We start from the raw sequence: 22,634 nt of genomic DNA, 5'->3' as shown, positions 1-22,634 counted from the left end.
TAAGGGAAGAGTATTCCTGCAAGAGTCCTGATGTCCTTAAGCTGATCAGACGTGTCCAGAGCTGACTACCCACAAGAAATATATTGTTCCCCTACCTATTTTTTAAACCAAATGTCCTTGGGAAGAAATACTTTATAATCATCTTGCGGCCATCTATACACCCCTATATTTACTACTGCAATTATCCTGTGTAACCAACCACCTCAGGTTCCCAGCTTCGGGATATCCTGCCTCTGACTACCTTACCTCAGCAAGCACCAATCATAGATTTTGCACCATTATTTCCTGATTATACCACATATATTTACCCTTTTTCCCCTCCCCTTCTTGGGAGTATTTATTTCACTTTGTGAGATCATAGGTTTCCCCAGTTTGTACTGTTTTCAAATCTTCCATAAATCTCCTTGCTTTCACTTCAATAGAGTATGTGTTCGTTATTTTTGGACAAGAACAATTAAAATAATTACTGATTTACCCTAAACATAGCTCCCATTCTGACTCTTGGAGTCTGTTTCCAGAAACTGATTGAATTCTTCAAAAGAGCACAATGCCTACAACAAAACTATCTTATTAGTTTACCTAGACCATTGTTTGACTCATAAGGCAACCCCCAGGAACCAGTTTCTCCAAGGCCCAAGCTTCAAAAGGACACCCAAGGGCAAATGGCCTAGGTGGGTCACCCCAACTGCATGGACCCAAAAATCTGGATTCCAGGAAAGTTAAAACAGTTTCACAAGACGTTCTAGAAATGCACACTGAATAACACCGTTTTCCCTAAATGGCAGTCCTGAGCCAGGATCCCTAACTGTCCATACTTGAGATTCCTGGGATAATGACCTTGGTTTCCATTAGCACACGGTCCTTATCCTCTTTCCATCCCAGGTCAGAACATGTTCTGAATCCTCTAAATAATCCAAACTAAAATCAGGCAAAACTATAAACTATATATGGGATAAAGACCTGTGCTTGACAAATGTCCATACTGCAGATATGTGTGGAAATCGTGTTCCCCCTTAGTATTCAAATGATAAATTATTGAGATACATGTGACCCTAATACTTTGCAACATGTTTTCTCCTATTCAAAATGGGCGATTGAGAGCTAGACATAACTAACACCATAATGATGCTCTAAGTAATTTCTAAACATTTTTTATTGCACCAGCAGCGCTGGTCTCTTCCAAAGGGGTGAGGAGCTCTCTCCGCTCTTGGGGCCTTGGTCTCTCTCCTCTTCTTTGTTCTCTTGAGAAACAGCCTTCTGCCTGTAAGACAGCAGCAAGGAAGGCTGCCTGGGGCTTTTGATCTGCAACTTTCTTTCTTGTACCTCATCTAGTCAGAGTGGACTTGGCCAGTTCCACTAGCCGAGAGATTCTTATGCAAGTTTTTCCAGCCTGTTACAAACATACAGATTAGAGTCCACATGTCCAACATGCATATCTTTAGTTTAATGAAGAGTTTTTTGTAGTTGTTTTGTGCTGTATATGACCATCTGTGGGCTATGTGCTTAAAAACATTAAGTAATCCTTGCCAAAATAATATATAAGCTCTAAATTGCTCTTCAGGACTCCATGGAGACTGCCGGGTCCCCGATCACGTATACATCTCCTGAATAAACTTTCTCACTCTTTCTGACTTGGAGCACATTTCATTGGCTCAACTGCTCTGGGGCACGGAACCCAATGGGGTAACATACGTATGTAGTTGAAGAAAAATGGGTAGAACCAGAAATTAAATGGACCTCATGACTTTAGATAAAAGGAGATAAGACGAGAGGATGACCTAGACAAGTTATTGGAACCTTCTAATAAATTAGCCAAGAGTTTCAAAAGAAAAAATAAAAAAGGAAGCGAGTAGGTCAGAAGGAAAGGCTTAGTTACAGTGTGTGACAAGAATGTGCGACTGAGGGATCAGAAGTTGAAAGTAGAAGGATCTGGATATTCTTTTTAGATCATTTATTCAATGAATTTTTACTGAGTGTTTTCTAAAATGACTAGCATTGGGGTGACAAATCTGAATAAAAACAGGTACCTGTCCTCGTGGACCTTGAAGTCGTAAACATGCAAGTAGTAATTAAGTGCTAAAGATACTATCATAGAAGCATGTGCAGGACCCAGTAGAATGTAAGGTAGGGAGACATCAGCTCTACCAAATTTTCGGGAAAGGCTCATTAGAGTAGGAGACACTTGAGCTGAGTCTTGCAAAGTGATCAGGAATCAGACAGGTTGTAAGGGAAGTGGGGGCTTCCACCAGAGGGCGGCTGTATACGTACAGCATGTATTGGAAAAGGGCAAGTGGTTTGGCATGGCCAGACCTAGGGTTCAACAGGGGAGCAAAATACAAGATTGGGTTGCAGAATGTAGGCAAGCCCAGGACCAAGGACTCCAGAGTTTAGACCATAAGGAGTCATTAAACGAGGACAATCGTATCTTCAGATTTGCTTATTAGAAAGAGAATTCTGACAGCTGTGAAGGGTAGACTGGAGAGTTGTGAGGCTGGAGACTGGAAAACCTCTCTGTTCACTGAGGATGAGAGTCACCTGGACATCTGTTGTTCATGGGCACATCTTTAAATGTGTTAATACCTTCAGTCTAATTTCAGGTCTCAGAAACTTTTTTTTTTTTCTTTAAGGCGACTTCGAATATTCCAATGTTGCTTTCATTTCTCTTCCAAAATTTTGTTTTTGTGTTTTGGTTTCTGGTGTTGGACAGTGCTGGGTGTGGGCAGGGTGGCATGGGAGGTGAGGCATCTAAGTGGAGGTCCTGGAGTCTAAGATGACTTCTGCTTTTTTGACTTGGTTGACTGGATGAATGGTGGTGCCTGAAGCCTTGATTGGAGAGAGGATAATAAAGTTAATTTTGGACATGCTACATTTTTCTATATAGCACTTATCAAAATTTGTAAATACACATTTATTTGCCCTTTTTTTCTTTGTTGTCCATGAGAGCAGGGACCATGTTTATTTTGTTCACAGCATGGTGTTGGCATATAATAAGCACTCAATAAATATTTGTGAATGAACAAACTGAATGAAGGCTGTTAAAAACGGCTGGTAGGCAACCTGGAGTTTATAAGAAAAAATATGGGCCAGAAATAGAAATTTATTGAGCGCTTACTGTGTAATTAAGTATTGCTTACATAAGTATTAAGTACTTTAAATACATTAGCTCATTTGGTCCTTGAAATAATTTATAGGGGTATTGTTATCCCATTTTATGGATTAGGAGACTGAGGTTCTGGGACTTCAAAATCACACATAATGAAGCATGCGGTCTCTAGTGGCTATTGAAGGAAATAAACAAGGTGACTTTTAGGAAGAATGTAGGGAGTCAAGGGACAGGAGATTTTGATAAAGCTGGAGTAGAGAAAGGAGCTCTGGTGGGGCAGTGGTTAAGCACTCGGCTGCTAACTGCAAGGTGGGCAATTTGAAACCACCAGCGGCTCTGCAGGAGAAAGATGTAGCAGTCTACTTCCACAGAGATTTACAGCCTTAGAAACCCTACGGGGTCGCTACGAGTCAGAATCAACTTGATGGCAGTGGGTTTGGTTTGTTTTTTTTTGGAGCAGAGAAGTTTAGTGGCAGAAAGGACATGATGGAACTAAGGAGTTGAAAGTGGGCTAAATGCCGCGTTAGGGAGGATGTGGGAGAATTGGAAACTTGTGCATTGCTGGTGGAAATGTAAAATGGTGCAGCCTCTGTGGTGGTTCCTCAAAAAGTTAAAGCACACACGGAAGTGTACATGTAGAAATTGATGAAATGCATATTTTGTTGTGTGTATATTTCTCTAATAAAAACAAGTTAAGTATAGAATTACCATGTCCTTGTTGTTAGTTGCTGGCAAGGCGATTCTAACTCATGGCGACCCCATGTGTGCAGAGTAGAACTGCTCTGCAGAGTTTTCAAGGCTGTGACCTTTTGGAAGCAGATCACCAGGCCTGTCTTCTGAGGCACCTCTGGGTAGGTTTGAACTGCTAGCCTTTCAGCTAGTAGTCAAGTGCTTAACCATATGACCCAGCAATTCCACTCCTAGGTATATACCGAAAAGAATTTAAAACAAGGATGCCTATTTGTATACCAGTGTTCACAGCAGAATGGTTCAGAATAGCTAAAAGGTGGAAACAACTCAAATGACCATCAACAGATGGATGGATAAACAAAATGTGGCATATACATAGAATGGAATATTATTCAGCCGTTAAAAGAAATGAAGTACTGATACATGTATGCCACCACATAGATGAAACTTGAATGCATTATGCTAAGTTAAAGAAGCCAGACACACCCAAGAGACAAAAGGGGCTACATAAACCAGAGACTCCATCAGCCTGAGACCAGAAGAACTAGATGCTGCCTGGCTACCACCAGTGACCACCCTGACAAGGAACACAACAGACAGTCCCCGATGGAACAGGAGAAAAGTAGGGTGCAGAACTCAAATTCCAGTAAAAAGATCAGACCTAATGGTCTGACTAGGACTGGACAAACCCCAGAAGACATGGTCCCTGGACTCTCTGTTAACCCAGAATTAAAACCATTCCCGAAGCCAACTCTTCAAGCAAAGGATACCTGAACTATAAGACATAAAATGATACTCATGAAGAGTGTGCTTCTTAGTTCAAGTAGATACACGAGACTAAATGGGCAGCTCCTGTCCAGAGGCAAGATGAGAAGGCAGAAAGGGACAGGAGCTGATTGAATGGACGTGGGAAATTCAAGATAGAAAGGAGGAATCTGTGGTCACTTCATAGAGATAGCAGTTAGGGTCGCATAACAATGTGTGCATACATTTTTGTAGGAGAAACTAACTTGAGCTGTAAACTTTCACCAAAAGCACAATAAAAAAAAATAAAGAAGCCAGACACAAAAGGTCACATATTGCATGATTCCATTTATTTATGAAACATACCTGTTGCAGTCGAGGCGATTCCAACCAGGACTTTGAACCCGTTCTTCTCAGTTCAGTCGTGGTTGAGGAATCCAAACTGAAACAGATTTGAATTTTTTTAAATTTGGGTGAACTGGAACACAAACCAGAATGGGAAATATTATGAGTTGAAGCCCTGCTAGAAAACAAGGGCAGAGTAAGCATTGCCTACTAACCAAATCTCTTGCTCATTGGATTTTGAGCAGAGTTGGAAACAGCGGTGCCCAACTCAAAGAGGGCAGCAGACTGCACAGCTTTGAATATATGTCGCTCTCCACAGTCTGCCAATAATTCAGTCTCACGCATAGACTCCCGAAAGGGCTCACTACACCTCATTTGAGTTTCCCATTCCAGGGCTTCATACTAATTTTTCCTGTTCTGGTTATCATTCCAGATCACCCAAATTGTAAAAACCTGGGTCTGTTCCAGTTCGGCCATGATGGAACCAATTCGAACCAGTTGGAAGCCCTGATTCTCACTCATAGTGACCCTATAGGACACAGTAGAACTGCCCCTAGGGTTTCTAAGGCTGTAATCTTTATGGAAGCAGACTGCCACATCTTTCTCCCATGGAGCAGCTGGTGGGTTTAAACTGCCAACATTTCTGTTAACAGCTGAGCGCTTAACCACTGCACCACCAAATCAACAATTTATTTAAAATGGCTTTTTATGTCTTTGACTATAAAGTTAGTAATGAGATCAGACCTGGGATTGAGATTACAGAACTCTATACCCAGGTGACATAGCGGTTAGATGCTGTGGCTGCTAACCAAAATGTTGGCGGTTTGAATCCACCTGGCGCTCCTTGGAAACTCTATGGGGGCATTTCTATTCTGTCCTATAGGGTCGCTAAGAATTGGAATCCACTTGACGGCAAGGGGTTTGCTTTTTTTGTTTGTTTGGTTGGTTTTATAGCCAAATAGACCTCAAAACCAAAAAAAAAACCCAAACCAAAACAAAACCTGTTGCTGTTGAGTCGATTCTGACTCATGGCAACCCTGTAGGACAGAGTTATCCATAATTACTGATAACTTTGTGAAGAACAGGAATTCAAGGATACTGAATTGTGCTCAAGAGGAACCTGTACATAGGTCAAGAGGCAGTTGTTTGAACAAAACAAGAGGATACTGTGTGGCTTAAAGTCAGGAAAGGTGTGTGTCACTGTTGTATTCTTTCACCATGCCTGTTTTATCTGTATGCTGAGCAAATAATCTGAGAAGCTGGGCTATGTGAAGAAGAATGGGGCATCAGGATTGGAGGAAGACTCATTAACAACCTGCATTATGCAGATGACACAACCTTGCTTGCTGAAAGTGAAGAGAACTTGAAGAACTTACTGATGAAGATCAACAAGGCCACAGCCTTCTGTATGACTTACCCCTCAACATAAATAAAACAAAAATCCTCACAACTGGACCAATAAGCAACATCATGATAGATGGAGAAAAGATTGAAGTTGTGAAGAATTTCATTTTACTTGGATCCCTAATCAACACCCATGGAAGCAGCAGTCGAGAAATTAAAAGACGCATTGCATTGGGCAAATCTGCTGCAAAAGATCTTTTTAAAGTGTTGAAAAGCAAAGATGTCACCTTGAAGACTAAGATGCACCTGACCCAAGCCATGGTGTTTTCAATCGCCTGATAAGCATGTGAAAGCTGGACAATGAATACGGAAGACCGAAGAAGAATTGACACCTTTGAATTGTGGTGTTGGCAAAGAATATTGACTATACCATGGACTGCTAAAAGAATGAACAAATCTGTCTTGGAAGAAGTACAACCAGAATGCTCGTTAGAAACAAGGAAGGCAAGACTAAATCACACGTACTTTGGACATGCTATCAGAAGGGATCCATCCCTGGAGAAGGACATCATGCTTGGCAAAGTGAAGGGTCAGTGAAAAAGAGGAAGACCCTCAAGGAGATGGACTGACACAGTTGCAATGGGTTCAAGCATAACAACGATTGTGAGGATGATGCAGGATCAGGCAGTGTTTCATTCTGTTGTACTTAGGGTCGCTATGAGTTGGAACTGACTCCAGGGCACCTAACAACAACAACAGGACAGAGTAGAACTGCCTGCTGGTGGATTCGAACTGCCAGTCTTTTGTTAGCAGTCGAGCTCTTAACTAGTGCCCCACCAGGGCCCCAAACAGACCTTGAGGAGGCTTAATTTCCTCAATTTTATTAACCACGGGTCCTGGTGGGGCAGTGGTCAAGCCCTTGGCTGCTAATGGAAACGCCAACGGTTGGAACCCACTAGCCGCTCAGCAGAAGAAAGACGTGACAGTCTGTGTTGGAGGACAGCCCCAGCAAGGAAAGACCCTCACTATGTGTCCTGGAAGATAATCCGAAGAACTGACATATAGCCCTTTCCAGATCCATACTTTTATTCAGGGAAACTTACATGGGCAAGCAGTTGCTCTCTGTAGTGGCAGCCGGCTGGAGTATTTTCCGTGCCAAGCCAAAGAGGCAGAGAAATTTAAAGGGGAAACAGAAAACAAAAGATGCATGCAGCTGTTTTCCTAAGATCTAGGACTTAAGCATAATCAAACTCAAGCGAGGGCGGCTTCTTCTCATGTGCCCAAGGCTAATGAGAGCTGTTTTTCCTGGCTCCAAGGACGAGAGCTGTTGTCCTAAGACCCCGGCCGCTTCTCATCGGCTTGGAACGATTGGAACCATTTCTAGGACCATAGCCAAGGGCCTGCTTTGACCAGAGCGCGGCTATGATGAAATCTTGTGTCCCTACAGTCTGCTTCCGTAAAGATTACAGCCTTGGAAACCCTATGGGGTAGTTTTACTTTTCCCTATAGAGTCATTAGAAGTTTGAATGGACTGAACTTAGAGCGACCCAGTAGGACAGAATAGAACTGACCCATAGAGCTTCCAAGGAGCGACTGGTGGATTTGAACTGCAGACCCTTTGGTTAGCAGTTGAGCTCTTAACCAGTGAGCCACCAGGGCTCCTATTAAAAAACAAACTCATTGCCGTTGAGTCAATTCTGACTCATAGTGAGTCTATAGGACAGAGTAGGACTGCCCCATAGGGTTTCCAAGGAGGACCTGGTGGATTTGAACTTCAGACCTTTTCAGTTAGCAGCCATACCTCTTAACTACTACACCACCAGGGTTTCCAGGCTTCTATTCAGCACACACACAGCACCCACTGCCATCGAGTCGATTCCAACTCATAGCGACCCTATAGGACAGAGTAGAACTGCCCCATAGAGTTTCCAAGGAGCGCCTGCCGAATTCGAACTGCCAACCTCTTGGTTAGCAGCCGTAGCACTTAACCACTAGCCACCAGGGGTTTCCAGGCTTCTATTAAAAAAAAAAAATTAGGAGCTATTAATTGGTTAGTTGGCCGGTAATAATGGTTAAGAGGAACGTAGAGGTGATTAATATATATTTTTTGTATACATCACCGTTCTATATGCCTTGTCAGTTGCCCCCTAGCAGAGTCAATTCTGACTCACGGTGACCGCACGTGTGTCAGAGTAGCACTGCGCACCACAGGTTTTCAAGGTGGTGAGAGATCACCAGGCCTGTTTTCCGAGGTGCCTCTGGGTAGGTTCCAACTGTCACCCTTCCTGCTAGTACTTGAGTGCTAACCATGGACCCCTTTGACTCGTTACAATCATTTCTTTCTTTTTTTGTTTCTTTTTTTTTGCGTGTGGGGGGTGGTCATTCAAAATTAGGCGACTGGGTACTGCAGATGGTCACTTGGGTGGGTGTTAAGCTTTTTTGTGTGATTGCAAAATTCATACAGATTCAATGTGGAAAATTCACAAAAAGCACAAGCATCATTTCGGTCTCACCGTTTAGAGATAACTACGAACATTTTTCTTTAAGCAGTAATGGGACGTTGTGAACTCTTTTGTAAACTGTTTTCTTTCTCTCCTACGACTTTCAGAAGACAACGACTACGGTCCAACCTTTCTCTACAGGCGGTCGGAGGCCTGACTCCCGCCCACCCTGTTTCTTCCCCACTACCAAGCTGCCAGGTCAGCGCCTGCCCCATTCGCCCCGGGACTGTGGCTCTGGGAGGCGCGGCCCCTTTAAAGAGGCAGGAGCCGGGATGGGAGGGAGGGCGGTCCCGGCTCTGATTGGTGGAGTTCGGCGCAAAGAGATCCTCGGCGCGGGCCCCGCCCGTCGGGTTTCTGCTGTGGCGGGGCTTGCTTGGGTGGGCACCGCCACTCCCCGGGCAGGGGAGCGAGTTGACAGATGTGTTTGAGGAGGTCCCTGGCTGGCCTCACCTTTTGTGCCTGCTTCCTGGCTTCTTACCTGATGAATAAGGTGAGGGGAGGCGGGCCCGGGGAGGCTATGGCACGTGGGAGATATGAGTCCGACATACGTGTACAAATGCAGCTTCCAGCTTCTTATCTTTTCCTGATATGGGTGGAGAAGAAACCGACTCTGTGCTTTAGGTCAGATTTGTTGGACTGTAGAGTCCCTGTTTCACTCCCTGTAAAGCACCCTGTCCATCACCTGGGAAATAGGATCTTCTGACTGGCGAATTCCAGTGAACTTAATTTGGGGCTGTGGACTACTGTTAAGGGAAAGAAAATTGGCTTCAGTTTCCTCGGGAAGGAAGACTAGTGGGAGAAGAAATCAGACACACCCTGCCTTCTTCTCTAGGCACGCCCCTCCCCCAGAATCCCACCAGGTTCCAGGAGTCTTTAAATACATTACTCCATCTCCTGTCACACCACTGATTTCCAAACCTGTGCTTAATAATATGTCCTCATACCAGGCACTTCTGACCTATTCAAGAGGTTTTAGTGGAGTTATCTTTAAAAGTAAAACGTAAAGTTAATTTTTAATGTAAAATAATGTCAGAAAACCCTTTTTATGAGGAGGCAGAAAAGAGGTGGTGCTTGACAAAGGTTGGGGATCACTGGTAAATCGGAGTTGGTGGTGGTTTTTTCCTTTGTGAGGAGGGGGCAGCTGGCCTTGGGTTTGGTATCATGCATGGAAATGCTGTGGACGTGGGTGGGCCATCATCTCTTGTCCTGGGCTCAGGCTTGGCCAGAATTGATACTGCTCAGGACCACCTATTCCCACTTTAGAGTATCTATTACCCACACACATTGGGCTCTTAAAAAAAGCTGTTGTTGCATTTTCTTATACTTTCTATCTTAGCATTTGTGTCTGTCCTGGGTCTATTCACAGGATACTCCTGAGCCCTCCCCCTCCCTCCAGTTGATGTCAGTTCTGGTGATGGAGCTTTGAAGATCTATTAATACAGCCTTGCTGATAAGCAGCAATGGGTTTGCATCCCAGCTCCACCCACTTGGCTTTGGTATTTAATCTCTCTAAATCTGCATCTTATAATCTTTAAAATGGGATTAAAAAAAAACCTTCTTCAAAGGGTTTCTGTGAAGATTAATTGAAATAATGTTTGTAGAGTGGTTGGACTAGTGCCCAAAGTGGTGGTAGCAAATACTCAATAAGGTAAGTGGTAGTTACTGCGGAATGAAAGAAGAAAGAGAGGGAGGAAGGAAAGATGATCTTTCTCTTAGTGTATGACACAGTAATTAGCTTTTAACAGACTTGTTTTTTCTTCACGGGGGACAGGTAGCTAAGCTAAAAGAAGATAGAATCTTGGTCTTTTGTGGCACCAATTCAGGAATATGTGAAATTGTGAAATGCCCTTTTTACTCAACCATTCTAATTTGTTTAGCTCACCTGATGGATCTATTGACAATGTTTTGCTTTAAAACAGACTAACCTGCTTTTTATTTCCATATAATATTCAGAAGGGGCAAAGTAACACGTCTTTTATGAAGTCCACAAGCCAAGGCATTGGTCAGAAAAACAAACAAATGTATATCTAAGCAAAAAAAATCCAACAGGCACATAGTGTTTAGTTCACAGAAATTTATGCCCCCTCTGGATGTACATCCTCATTTGTGAAGTTATGTTTATATCTGTTGGGGCACCACACCATTTTATAATCTGTGTACTAAAGACTGAATCCCTTCCACGTGCATAATGCCTCAGGGTGCTTGTTCTTATTACTTGCTGTTGAGTCAGCCCCGACCCATGACAATCCTGTGTACAAACAATGAAATGTTGCCGTGTCCTGTGTTATCTTCATGATCATTGATGTGATGTCCATTGTTGCAGCCATTGTGTATTTGGTGTCTTTTGCAACCTAGGGGGCTATGTTGGGTAATATTGTGAGTTATACAGTTTTCGTTGGCTAAAGTAGATCGCTCGGCCTGTCTTCCAGCCTGTTCTAGTCTAGAAGGCTCCACTGAAACCTGTCCTTCACGGGTGACCCCTGCTGGTGTTTGGAATACCGGTGGCATAGCTTCCAGCACCATAGCAACATGCAAGCAACCACAGTATGACAAACTGACACATGGGTGGCAGCTCACAGTGCTAGATAAAATTAAATTGTCATGTCTGCAGGAACATATAATCTAAGTAGTAGAAATCATAGATTCCTGTAGACCCTCAGGATTTAAACATTTTTCATGATTATTTGGAATGCTTTGGCTTAGGGCTGTTGGGAAGTGTCAGACCTGAATGGAGAGAGTAGGATAAGAACAGCAGAAGGTAGAAAAGACGTGGAGACCGAGGAGATTATACAGAGGAAGAAGGAGGTGGAACCAAGAGGGGTGGAGAGATGTGAGGCCCAGGCAGCGGTAGGAGAGTGAGTTGTTCATAAGAGGCCTCTGGTGAGGAATGTTGTAACTCTTAGAAGCTTGGACTTTGCTGTTGATTCATCTTCTCAGCCGGGACAATCATACATCGTTCAGGCAGCCAAGGCTGGGTTCTGCTGCTGCCTCATGGCGGGATCAAAGGCCATGTAGGAAGAGACTTGTGTAGGAGACACTCCACAAACATATTGTCCTGCATCTAGTCTTTGCCAAATTATTTATGTTTTGAATTAGTGAGGATTTCTTGTCTAGAATAGAGAAAGCTCTCTTCCACTATTTGGAATACTCTATGATAGTTTCCTTATTTCCATATTTATCAGTATAGTTTTCTCCTTGAACTGTTCTCTGTGTTTCTAGAAAGGAAATTCATTTTTAAAAATCTTATACATCCCTTCTACTATTTAAATGAGTGAATGATTTTTGTTGGAAACTTGAAACAGCAAGTGAGTGTGAAAGGAAACTACATTAGGTAAAGAGGGAGGAAAAAGCACCTCACCCTTGAGTTCTAGTGTAGAAACAGCGTAGGGGCAGTGTCTGACCTCCTCTAAGTTCACAAGGGGGAAAGGAGACTCAAGATGAATAGCCCAAGGCTGTTTCCTATGAGGAGGAGGTCAGACATGCCTCCTCTCTGCGTCAGCTTTACCATTTCTGGCACCATTCGTCTCTCCCACAGCACTCTCTGCTTCTCTGCTGGGTTTGAGAATTCATTGCAATGGCCACACAGAACTCACAGACAGTACTTACGATTATGGGGTTTATAAGGGAAATAACAGCTGCATTTCAAGCTCAGGACCACTCAGGATACAGCTCTTCTATCAGGACAGCCTCTTCTCAGCCCTGCTCACAGGGACACCTCTCCCTGGCCCTAGGCCTTTGCCCAAAGGCACTCAGTTTTCTCTCTTCTCTGGCTGGGAAGCCCATCACACTGTCTCCTGCTGCCGGGTCTCTGCAGCCACTTCTCGAGCTCTGTCTCTCTGTCTTCTGGCTCTCTTAGTGCAGAGATCCTGGATCCTGGCTGTTCTTCCTTGGTGGGGTGGTGGAATCTTCTCTTTCTAGCCTTTGGGTGGCTCATTTCAAGCCTAGTGGGGACAGCAAAACTGACTAATCCCTCTACCAAAAAAACCCATTGCCGTCGAGTCAATTCCAACTCACAGCGACCCTATAGGACAGAAAAGAACTGCCCCATAGAGTTTCCGAGGAGCGCCTGGTGGATTCGAACTACCAACCTTTTGGTTAGCAGACATAGCTCTTAACGACTATGCTACCAGGGTTTCCAATCCCTTTAGTGAACCACAATTACCTTATCATATAGTTGTGCCCAGTCACTTGGGTGGGAGTTACAAGACCATAGCTGGAAAGACCACACAAGAGTGACCCATCACACTGCATCTTGCTTTCCTAGCTGTGTGGCGTTTCTAGGAGAGCCTAGGCCCTGAGTTTCTTGTCCTGTGGGAGTTACCAACAGTAACCTGGAGACCAGACAGCTAGCTGCCTTGCCTTCTTCCTCTCATAGCTCTTCAATGGTTAGCCTGGAGGCAAAGTCAGCTTCTCTTCTCCTTTCAAAGGTTCCAAGGAGCCCTGGTGGTGCAATAGTTAAGAGCTCTGCTGCTAACTGAAAGGTTGGCAGATTGAACCTGCCAGCTACTTCGTGGGGGAAAGACATGGCAGTCTGCTTCTGTAAAGATCACACCCCTGAAAACCCTGTGGGGCTGTTCTAGTCTGTCCTATAGGGCTGCTATGAGTTGTAATTGACTTGAAGGCAATGGGTTTTCATTGGTTCCCAAGTGATTCCTTCTTTTCCTCTGGGAAACACACAGAGCTAGGGTCTTGTTGTTCTGCCATATAGCATTTTGCTTGGAGCAGCACTTTCCAGTGACATGAGGATTTGCTGAAAGGAGAAATTTTAGGACTTGGATTACAGTTTTTTTTTTTTCCACTGTTCTTTAACAAGGTGAGGTGAGATTCAAGGATTTTGTATCTCCTTCAGTTTTTTTTTCAGTATCTAGGACAAGGCTAAGCACACAATAAACTAAATAAATACTTGGTATCTTAATGAAGGCTATGAAGAGTTGTCCAGGCCATGACCCTGAGGCTCCCTTAATCCTTTCTCCATTTTAGGGTGAAAATATCAGAGAAAAGTGGGGAGGGACACATTGAATTATGTGAGTAAATAGACTTCAGTGAAGAATGAAAGTCCATTTCTGAATAAATATAGAACAGAGCACAGACAGCCATAATTGTGACATTCAGGAGCTCATACAAGGGAAATGCTATGTAGGCTACCCCACAGGGGGAAAAAAAGATACGTAAACTTGTCCAGTACCAGTCCGCTCCATTTTTTTTAGATCATTTGAAGAATCAGTGCAGTCCTTGACTAAAACTAATGGTTTCAGAGTTTAAAAATTTTTAAAAAGTACTCAATAGTAGAAAAATAGAAAAAGATACCCAGAATGACCCAGTACAGGTCCCCATTCGTAAAGTGCTGTAACTTTGATCAAAAGACATAATAGAAATACAAATTGACCTTAGCTGGGTTGGTTTTAAAAAATCCTTAAAATGCCAAAATACAGCAAAATTTATAAGTCATTCAAGCTAAATTCATTAGAAAAAAAAAAACCCCTCAGAATGCAAAAGCCAAACTAAACGATAAACTGAATGATAGATACAGTGGATACTGCTGAGAAGGCACACTGTACCCAGGGGCCTGTCCGATTTTCTCTGGAGCTGCTGCAGTCACAACATGACGTTTCTGGGGCCTGGGAACATGCTGAGCGTTTGGGCATCTGCAGCATTGGACCCAGCCCTGTGTTTCTCTATGTTCATGGTGCCAACCTCCATTCCCCAGCAAATTTTCAGCTCCCAATAGTTGTAAGGCTCTGATGGCCCTAGGGAATAGTAGCCCACACTCTTTAGTTTGTCTTAGAAGGTAATTTTTTTCCCTAGTTGTTTTTTTTTTTTTTTTTGGTGGGAATAAAGGCCTTTTTAGGAATCTCTGAATGGCACAAATGGGTAAACACTTGATTACTAGCTGAAAGGTTGGCGGTTTGAACCCACCCAGAGGCACCTCAGAAGACAGGCCTGGCAATCTGCTTTGAAAGGTCACAGCCATTGAAAACCCTGTGCAGCAGTTCTTACTCTGACACACATGGGGTCGCCATGAGTAACCAACTCAGCAGCAGCTAACAACAACAACCGCCTTTTTGAAACTTGAGTGCACTTATGTCGTTCTTCAGTAGGAATTTCTCTGATTATATGGTCTATCAATTCTCTGTAATTTGAAATGTCCATTAATTTGTCATTTGTTTTTCAGTATGTCCTGTCTGTCTTGAAATTTACCTACCCTACATTATTCCAAGGGTGAGTATCTTTTATTTATGCATATTTGTAGGAAATGTCAAACCAACATCATTAAATGTCTTTTAAAATATTTTTAATGACTGCATACATTTTTTATCAAATCCATACTGTACTGTACTAATTAGTATTATAGTTTATTTAACTATTCTGTTAGTGGCCATTTAAATCATGCCCCATTTTTTTGCTATAAAAACAGCAACGTTATCAGACATTTTTGTACTCAAATCTGCCAGATTTCTATTTTGAGGGGATAGGTTCCTACATGAGAAATTTCAGTTAAGGAGCATGAATTTCTTTAGTATCTTCTTATTTTTGAACCTTGTATTACGTCGTAGGTGAAATTTTACACAACAAATTAGTTTCCCATTCAACAATTCACACACAAATTGTTCTGGGACATTGGTTGCTATTTCCGTAATGTGTCAGCACTCTCCCCATTTCCACCCTGCCTTCCTCATTTCTGGGAGCCCTGGTGGCACAGTGGTTAAGAGCTCAGCTGCTAACTAAAGGGTTGGCAGTTCAAATTCACCAGCTGCTCCTTGGAAACCCTCTGGGGCAGTTGTACTCTGTCCTGTAGGGTTACTATGAGTCGGAATCGACTCCACGGTAACGAGTTTGGTTTTTGGTTTTATGCTTATACATGGAACATAGTAGGCACTCAGGAAGACGACTGTTGAAATGAGAGGATGGATGAATAAACCAGATGAATCTCCAACCCTGAAGCATACATGAGCCTCTTATAAGACAAAGACCCTTTGTTGACGATCAGCTCTCCATAGCTGGATGAATTTACTTCTGGGTTCTCAGTCCTATTCCATTGGTCTGTGTGTCTGTCATTGTACCAGTACCAGATTGTTTTGGTTATTGTGGCTGCACGTAAAGTATAGTGAAGTGTTGAAGAGCAGAGATATCACTTTAAGGACTAAAGTGCGCCTGATCCAAGCCATGGTGTTTTCAGTTCCTTCATATGCATGTGAAAGTTGGACAATGAATAAGGAAGGCTGAAGAAGAATTGATGCCTTTAAATTGTGGTGTTGACGAAGAATATTGAATATACCATGGACTGCTGAAGAACAAACAGATCTGTCTTGGAAGAAGTACAACCAAAATGTTCCTTAGAAGCAAGGATGGCAAGACTTTGTCTCACATGCTTTGGACATGTTATCAGGAGGGATCAGTCCCTGGAGAAGGACATCATGCTTGGTAAAGTAGAGGGTCGGCAAAAAAAGAGGAAGACCCTCAAGGAGATGGATTGACGCAGTGGCTGCAACAATGGGCTGAAGCATAACAACAATTGTGAGGATAGCGCAGAACTGGGCAATGTTTCATTCTGTTGTACATAGGGTCGCTATGAGTTGGAACCCACTCAATGGCACCTGACAACAACAGCAGCATAGTAAGTTCTGAGATCAGGAAGTATGAGGCCTCCTCTTTGTTGTTGTTTTTCAATAATGCTTTACTTATCTGGAGCCTCTTTCCTTTCCATGTAAAGTTGGAGACTATTAGTTTTTCCATTTTGTTACAGAATGTTGGGTTTTGGATCAGGATGATATTATATCTATAGATTGCTTTGGGTAGCATTGACATTTTCCCAATGTTAGATCTTCCAATCCATAAACGTGGTATGTTTACCCATTTATGTAGGTCTCTCTTGGTTAGTAACTTCTTGAATATTAAGGGAATTTTTTCTAAAAATATTTTATCAATTTATATTGCCACCCAGAATATATATAAAGTTTTCCATAATATTGTACTTGAACCATAGCTGTTTGTTTTTTTCTTTATGCTGACTTTATAATAAAAAAAGGTTATCTCTTTGCCTTATAGTTTCTTAGATTATTTATAAAGTTGGACAGTTTTCTTACATTTATTATTCACTTGTATCTCTTTTTTTGTGAATTGTCAATTTGTGCCTTTTACCTACTTATTGAGGTTTTAATATTTTCTTATTAATTTAATGAACTCTTTATATTTTAAAGATGCTAACCACTTGTCCATCATATTTATTGGAAATATTTTCCCAAATTTGTTTATTCTTTGTCTTTTAATTTTGTTTATAGTTATTTTGATTCTTCAGATATTTTATTGTTACTTTTGTGATTGTTTCTACTGCTTTTATGGTTACTCTTACCCTTCATAAGATCATGTAGCTGTTCGCCTGTATTTCGTTAAAGCTTTATTCAATTTTTAATCTTCGTTAGTTTACTTTAGGCTGTCATTTGATGTGAGAAAATCATTCTTTCCCGAATAATTAGCTATACTATTCCCATTTATTGCATTCTGTGGTTTAATTCTTACTTTTGCCTTTGAGTTGTTATTATTATATGTATAGTTATTTTTCTAGGGTCTATTTCAGGGGTACTTTGTTGTCAATTTTTATGGAGGGTCTAGTGTGAAATTGTTTTAATTATTATAACTTATAAATACGTAGTAAGACAAGTCATTCTTCATTCTTTTTTTTTAATGTTCTTTATAGGGTTGCCAATATGTTGTTTCAGATGAACTTTAAAATTCCTTTGTCAAGTGCTTCCTCACTATATCATAGCAAACCTTTTTTTTTTTTAATTAATTTTTATTAAGCTTCAAGTGAACATTTACCATTCCAATCAGTCTGTCACATGTAGGTTTATATACATCTTACTCCCTTCTCCCACTTGCTCTCCCCCTATTGAGTCAGCCCTTTTAGTCTCTCGTTTCGTGCCAATTTTGCCATCTTCCCTCTCTCTCTATCTTCCCATCCCCCCTCCAGTCAAGAGTTGCCAACACACTCTCCAGTGTCCACCTGATTTAATTAGCTCACTCTTCATCAGCATCTCTCTCCCCCCCACTGACCAGTCCTTTTCATGCCTGATGATTTGTCTTCGGGGATGGTTCCTGTCCTGTGCCATCAGAAGTTCTGGGGAGCATTGTCTCTGGGATTCCTCTAGTCGCAGTCATACCATTAGGTATGGTCTTTTCATGAGAATTTGGGGACTGTGTCCCATTGGTCTCCTGCTCCCTCAGGAGTTGTCTGTTGTGCTCCCTGTCAGGGCAGACATTGATTGTGGCCGGGCACCAACTAGTTCTTCTGGTCTCAGGATAATGTAGGTCTCTGGTTCATGTGGCCTTTTCTGTCTCTTGGGTTCTTAGTTGTCGTGTGACCTTGGTGTTCTTCCTTTGCCTTTGCTCCAGGTGGGTTCAGACCAACTGATGTATCTTAGATGGCCGCTTGTTGGCATTTAGGACACCAGGCGCCACAATTCAAAGTGGGATGCAGAGTGTTTTCATAATAGAATTATTTTGCCCGTTGACTTAGAAGTCCCTTCAAACCAAGTTCCCCAGACCACAGCCCCTGCTCCGCTGACCTTTGAAGCTTTCATTTTATCCCGGAAACCTCTTTGCTTTTAGTCCAGTCCAATTAGGCTGACCTTCCTTGTATTGAGTGTTGTCTTTCCCTTCACCCACAGCAGTTCTTATCTACAGATTGATCAATAAAAAACCCTCTCCCTCCCTCCCTCCCTCCCCCCTTTGTAACCACAAAAGTATGTGTTCTTCTCCGTTTTTTCTATTTCTCAAGATCTTATAATAGTGGTCTGATACAATATTTGTCCTTTTGCAACTGACTCATTTCGCTCAGCATAATGCCTTCCAGATTCCTCCATGTTATGAAATGTTTCAGAGATTCGTCACTGTTCTTTATCGATGCGTGGTATTCCATTGTGTGAATATACCACAATTTATTTACCCATTCATCCATTGACGGACATCTTGGTTGCTTCCAGCTTTTTGCTATTGTAAACAGAGCTGCAATAAACATGGGTGTGCATATATCTGTTTGTGTGAAGGCTCTTGTATCTCTAGGGTATATTCCGAGGAGTGGGATTTCTGGGTTGTATGGTAGTTCTATTTCTAACTGTTTAAGATAACGCCAGATGGATTTCCAAAGTGGTTGTACCATTTTACAATCCCACCAGCAGTGTATGAGAGTTCCAATCTCTCCGCAGCCTCTCCAACATTTATTATTTTGTGTTTTTTGGATTAATGCCAGTCTAGTTGGTGTGAGATGGAATCTCATCATAGTTTTAATTTGCATTTCTCTAATGGCTAATGATCGGGAGCATTTTCTCATGTATCTGTTGGCTGCCTGAATATCTTCTTTAGTGAAATGTGTGTTCATATCCTTTGCCCACTTCTTGATTGGGTTGTTTGTCTTTTTGTGGTTGAGTTCTGACAGAATCATGTAGATTTTAGAGATCAGGCGCTGGTCTGAGATGTCATAGCTGAATATTCTTTCCCAGTCTGTAGGTGGTCTTTTTACTCTTTTGGTGAAGTCTTTAGATGAGCATAGGTGTTTGATTTTTAGGAGCTCCCAGTTATCTGGTTTCTCTTCATCATTTTTGGTAATGTTTTATATTCTGTTTATGCCCTGTATTAGGGCTCCTAGGGTTGATCCTATTTTTTCTTCCATGATCTTTATCGTTTTAGTCTTTATGTTTAGGTCTTTGATCCACTTGGAGTTAGTTTTTGTGCATGGTGTGAGGTATGGGTCCTGTTTCATTCTTTTGCAAATGGATATCCAGTTATGCCAGCACCATTTGTTAAAAAGACTATCATTTCCCCAATTGACTGACACTGGTCCTTTGTCAAATATCAGCTGCTCATACGTGGATGGATTTATATCTGGGTTCTCAATTCTGTTCCATTGGTCTATGTGCCTGTTGTTGTACCAGTACCAGGCTGTTTTGACTACTGTAGCTGTATAATAGGTTCTGAAATCAGGTAGAGTGAGGCCTCCCACTTTCTTCTTCTTTTTCAGTAATGCTTTGCTCATCCGGGGGTTCTTTCCCTTCCATATGAAATTAGTGATTTGTTTCTCTATCCCCTTAAAATATGACATTGGTATTTGGATTGGAAGTGCGTTATATGTATAGATGGCTTTTGGTAGAATAGACATTTTTATAATGTTAAGTCTTCCTATCCATGAGCAGGGTATGTTTTTCCACTTAAGTATGTCCTTTTGAATTTCTTGTAGCAGAGTTTTATAGTTTTCTTTCTATAGGTCTTTTACATCCTTGGTAAGATTTATTCCTAAGTATTTTATCTTCTTGGGGGCTACTGTGAATGGTATTGATTTGGTTATTTCCTCTTCGGTGTTCTTTTTGTTGATGTAGAGGAATCCAAGTGATTTTTGTATGTTTATTTTATAACCTGAGACTCTTCCAAACTCTTCTATTAGTTTCAGTAGTTTTCTGGAGGATTCCTTAGGGTTTTCCATGTATACGATCATGTCGTCTGCAAATAGTGATAGCTTTACTTCCTCCTTACCAATCTGGATACCCTTTATTTCTTTCTCTAGCCTAACTGCCCTGGCTAGGACTTCAAGTACGATGTTGAATAAGAGCAGTGATAAAGGGCATCCTTGTCTGGTTCCCGTTCTCAAGGGAAATGCTTTCAGGTTCTCTCCATTTAGAGTGATATTGGCTGTTGGCTTTGCATAGATGCCCTTTATTATGTTGAGGAATTTTCCTTCAATTCCTATTTTGGTAAGAGTTTTTATCATAAATGGGTGTTGAACTTTGTCAAATGCCTTTTCTGCATCTATTGATAAGATCATGTGGTTTTTATCTTTTGTTTTATTTATGTGATGGATTACATTAATGGTTTTTCTGATATTAAACCAGCCTTGCATACCTGGTATAAATCCCACTTGATCAGGGTGAATTATTTTTTTGATGTGTTGTTGGATTCTATTGGCTAGAATTTTGTTGAGGATTTTTGCACCTATGTTCATGAGGGATATAGGTCTAAAATTTTCTTTTTTTGTAGTGTCTTTACCTGGTTTTGGTATCAGGGAGATGGTAGCTTCATAGAATGAGTTGGGTAGTATTCCGCCTTTTTCTATGCTTTGAAATACCTTCAATAGTAATGGCGTTAAGTCTTCTCTGAAGGTTTGGTAGAACTCTGCAGTGAAGCCGTCTGGGCCAGGACTTTTTTTTGTTGGAAGTTTTTTGATTACCGTTTCGATCTCTTTTTTTGTTATGGGTCTATTTAGTTGTTCTACTTCTGAATGTGTTAGTTTAGGTAGGTAGTATTGTTCCAAGAATTTATCCATTTCTTCTAGGTTTTCAAATTTGTTAGAGTACAATTTTACGTAGTAATCTGAAATGATTCTTTTAATTTCATTTGGTTCTGTTGTGATGTGATCCTTCTCGTTTCTTATTCGGGTTATTAGTTTCCTTTCCTGTTTTTCTTTAGTGAGTCTAGCCAATGGTTTATCAATTTTGTTAATTTTTTCAAAGAACCAGCTTTTGGCTTTGTTAATTCTTTCAATTGTTTTTCTGTTCTCTAATTCATTTAGTTCAGCTCTAATTTTTATTATTTGTTTTCTTCTGGTGCCTGATGGGTTCTTTTGTTGCTCACTTTCTATTTGTTCAAGTTGTCGGGACAGTTCTCTGATTTTGTCTCTTTCTTCTTTTTGTATGTGTGCATTTATCGATATAAATTGGCCTCTGAGCGCTGCTTTTGCTGTGTCCCAGAGGTTTTGATAGGAAGTATTTTCATTCTCGTTGCTTTCTAAGAATTTCCTTATTCCCTCCTTGATGTCTTCTATAACCCAGTCTTTTTTCAGGAGGGTATTGTTCATTTTCCAAGTATTTGATTTCTTTTCCCTAGTTTTTCTGTTATTGATTTCTAGCTTCATTGCCTTGTGGTCTGAGAAGATGCTTTGTAATATTTCGATGTTTTGGATTCTGCAAAGATTTGTTTTATGACCTAATACGTGGTCTATTCTAGAGAATGTTCCATGTGCACTAGAAAAAAAAGTATATTTTGCAGCAGTTGGGTGGAGAGTTCTGTATAAGTCAATGAGGTCAAGTTGGTTGATTGTTGTAAGCAGGTCTTCCGTGTCTCTATTGAGCTTCTTACTGGATGTCCTGTCCTTCTCCGAAAGTGGTGTGGTGAAGTCTCCTACTATAAATGTGGAGGTGTCTATCTCACTTTTCAATTCTGTTAAAATTTGATTTATGTATCTTGCAGCCCTGTCATTGGGTGCGTAAATATTTAATATGGTTATGTCTTCCTGATCAATTGTTCCTTTTATCATTATATAGTGTCCTTCTTTGTCCTTTGTGGCGGATTTAAGTCTAAAGTCTATTTTGTCAGAAATTAATATTGCTACTCCTCTTCTTTTTTGCTTATTGTTTGCTTGATATATTTTTTTCCATCCTTTGAGTTTTAGTTTGTTTGTGTCTCTAAGTCTAAGGTGTGTCTCTTGTAGATAGCATATAGATGGATCGTGTTTCTTTATCCAGTCCGTGACTCTCTGTCTCTTTATTGGTGCATTTAGTCCATTTACATTCAGCATAATTATAGATAAATAAGTTTTTAGTGCTGTCATTTTGATGCCTTTTCATGTGTGTTGTTGGCCATTTCATTTTTCCACATGCTTTTTTGTGCTGAGACGTTTTTCTTAGTAGCTTGTGAGATCCTCATTTTCATAATGTTTAACTTTGTGTTTGTTGAGTCGTTACGTTTTTCTTGGCTTTTTTCTTGAGTTACGGAATTGATATTCCTTTTTGTGGTTACCTTATTATTTACCCCTATTTTTCTAAGTAAAAACCTGACTTGTATCCTTCTATATCGCCTTGTATCACTCTCCATCTGGCAGTTCAATGCCTCCTATATTTAGTCCCTCTTTTTGATTATTGTGA

The 22,634-nt window shown here is 41.3% G+C and overlaps 1 protein-coding gene across 4 annotated transcripts in view; it reads left to right on the top strand.

Annotated features, from left to right (window-relative positions):
* Positions 1-9,063: 9,063 nt before the first annotated feature.
* The window catches only part of TMEM241 (transmembrane protein 241), a 214,907-nt gene continuing 201,336 nt past the window's right edge, over positions 9,064-22,634 (top strand). For all 4 annotated transcript variants that reach the window (XR_007519232.1, XM_049900497.1, XM_049900496.1 and 1 more), the window contains exons 1-2: positions 9,064-9,217; positions 14,900-14,946. Coding sequence is in view for 3 of the 4 variants with exons in the window: in XM_049900497.1 (XP_049756454.1) it covers positions 9,146-9,217; positions 14,900-14,946 (119 nt within the window). In the remaining variant the exon portion in view is untranslated. The remainder of the gene's footprint in view (positions 9,218-14,899; positions 14,947-22,634) is intronic.

This window comes from Elephas maximus, chromosome 11 (genome assembly GCF_024166365.1).
Source record: "Elephas maximus indicus isolate mEleMax1 chromosome 11, mEleMax1 primary haplotype, whole genome shotgun sequence".
Classification (NCBI taxonomy): domain Eukaryota; kingdom Metazoa; phylum Chordata; class Mammalia; order Proboscidea; family Elephantidae; genus Elephas; species Elephas maximus.
The sequence above is the reverse complement of the archived record's forward strand: the minus strand, read 5'-3'. Positions and strand labels throughout refer to the sequence as shown.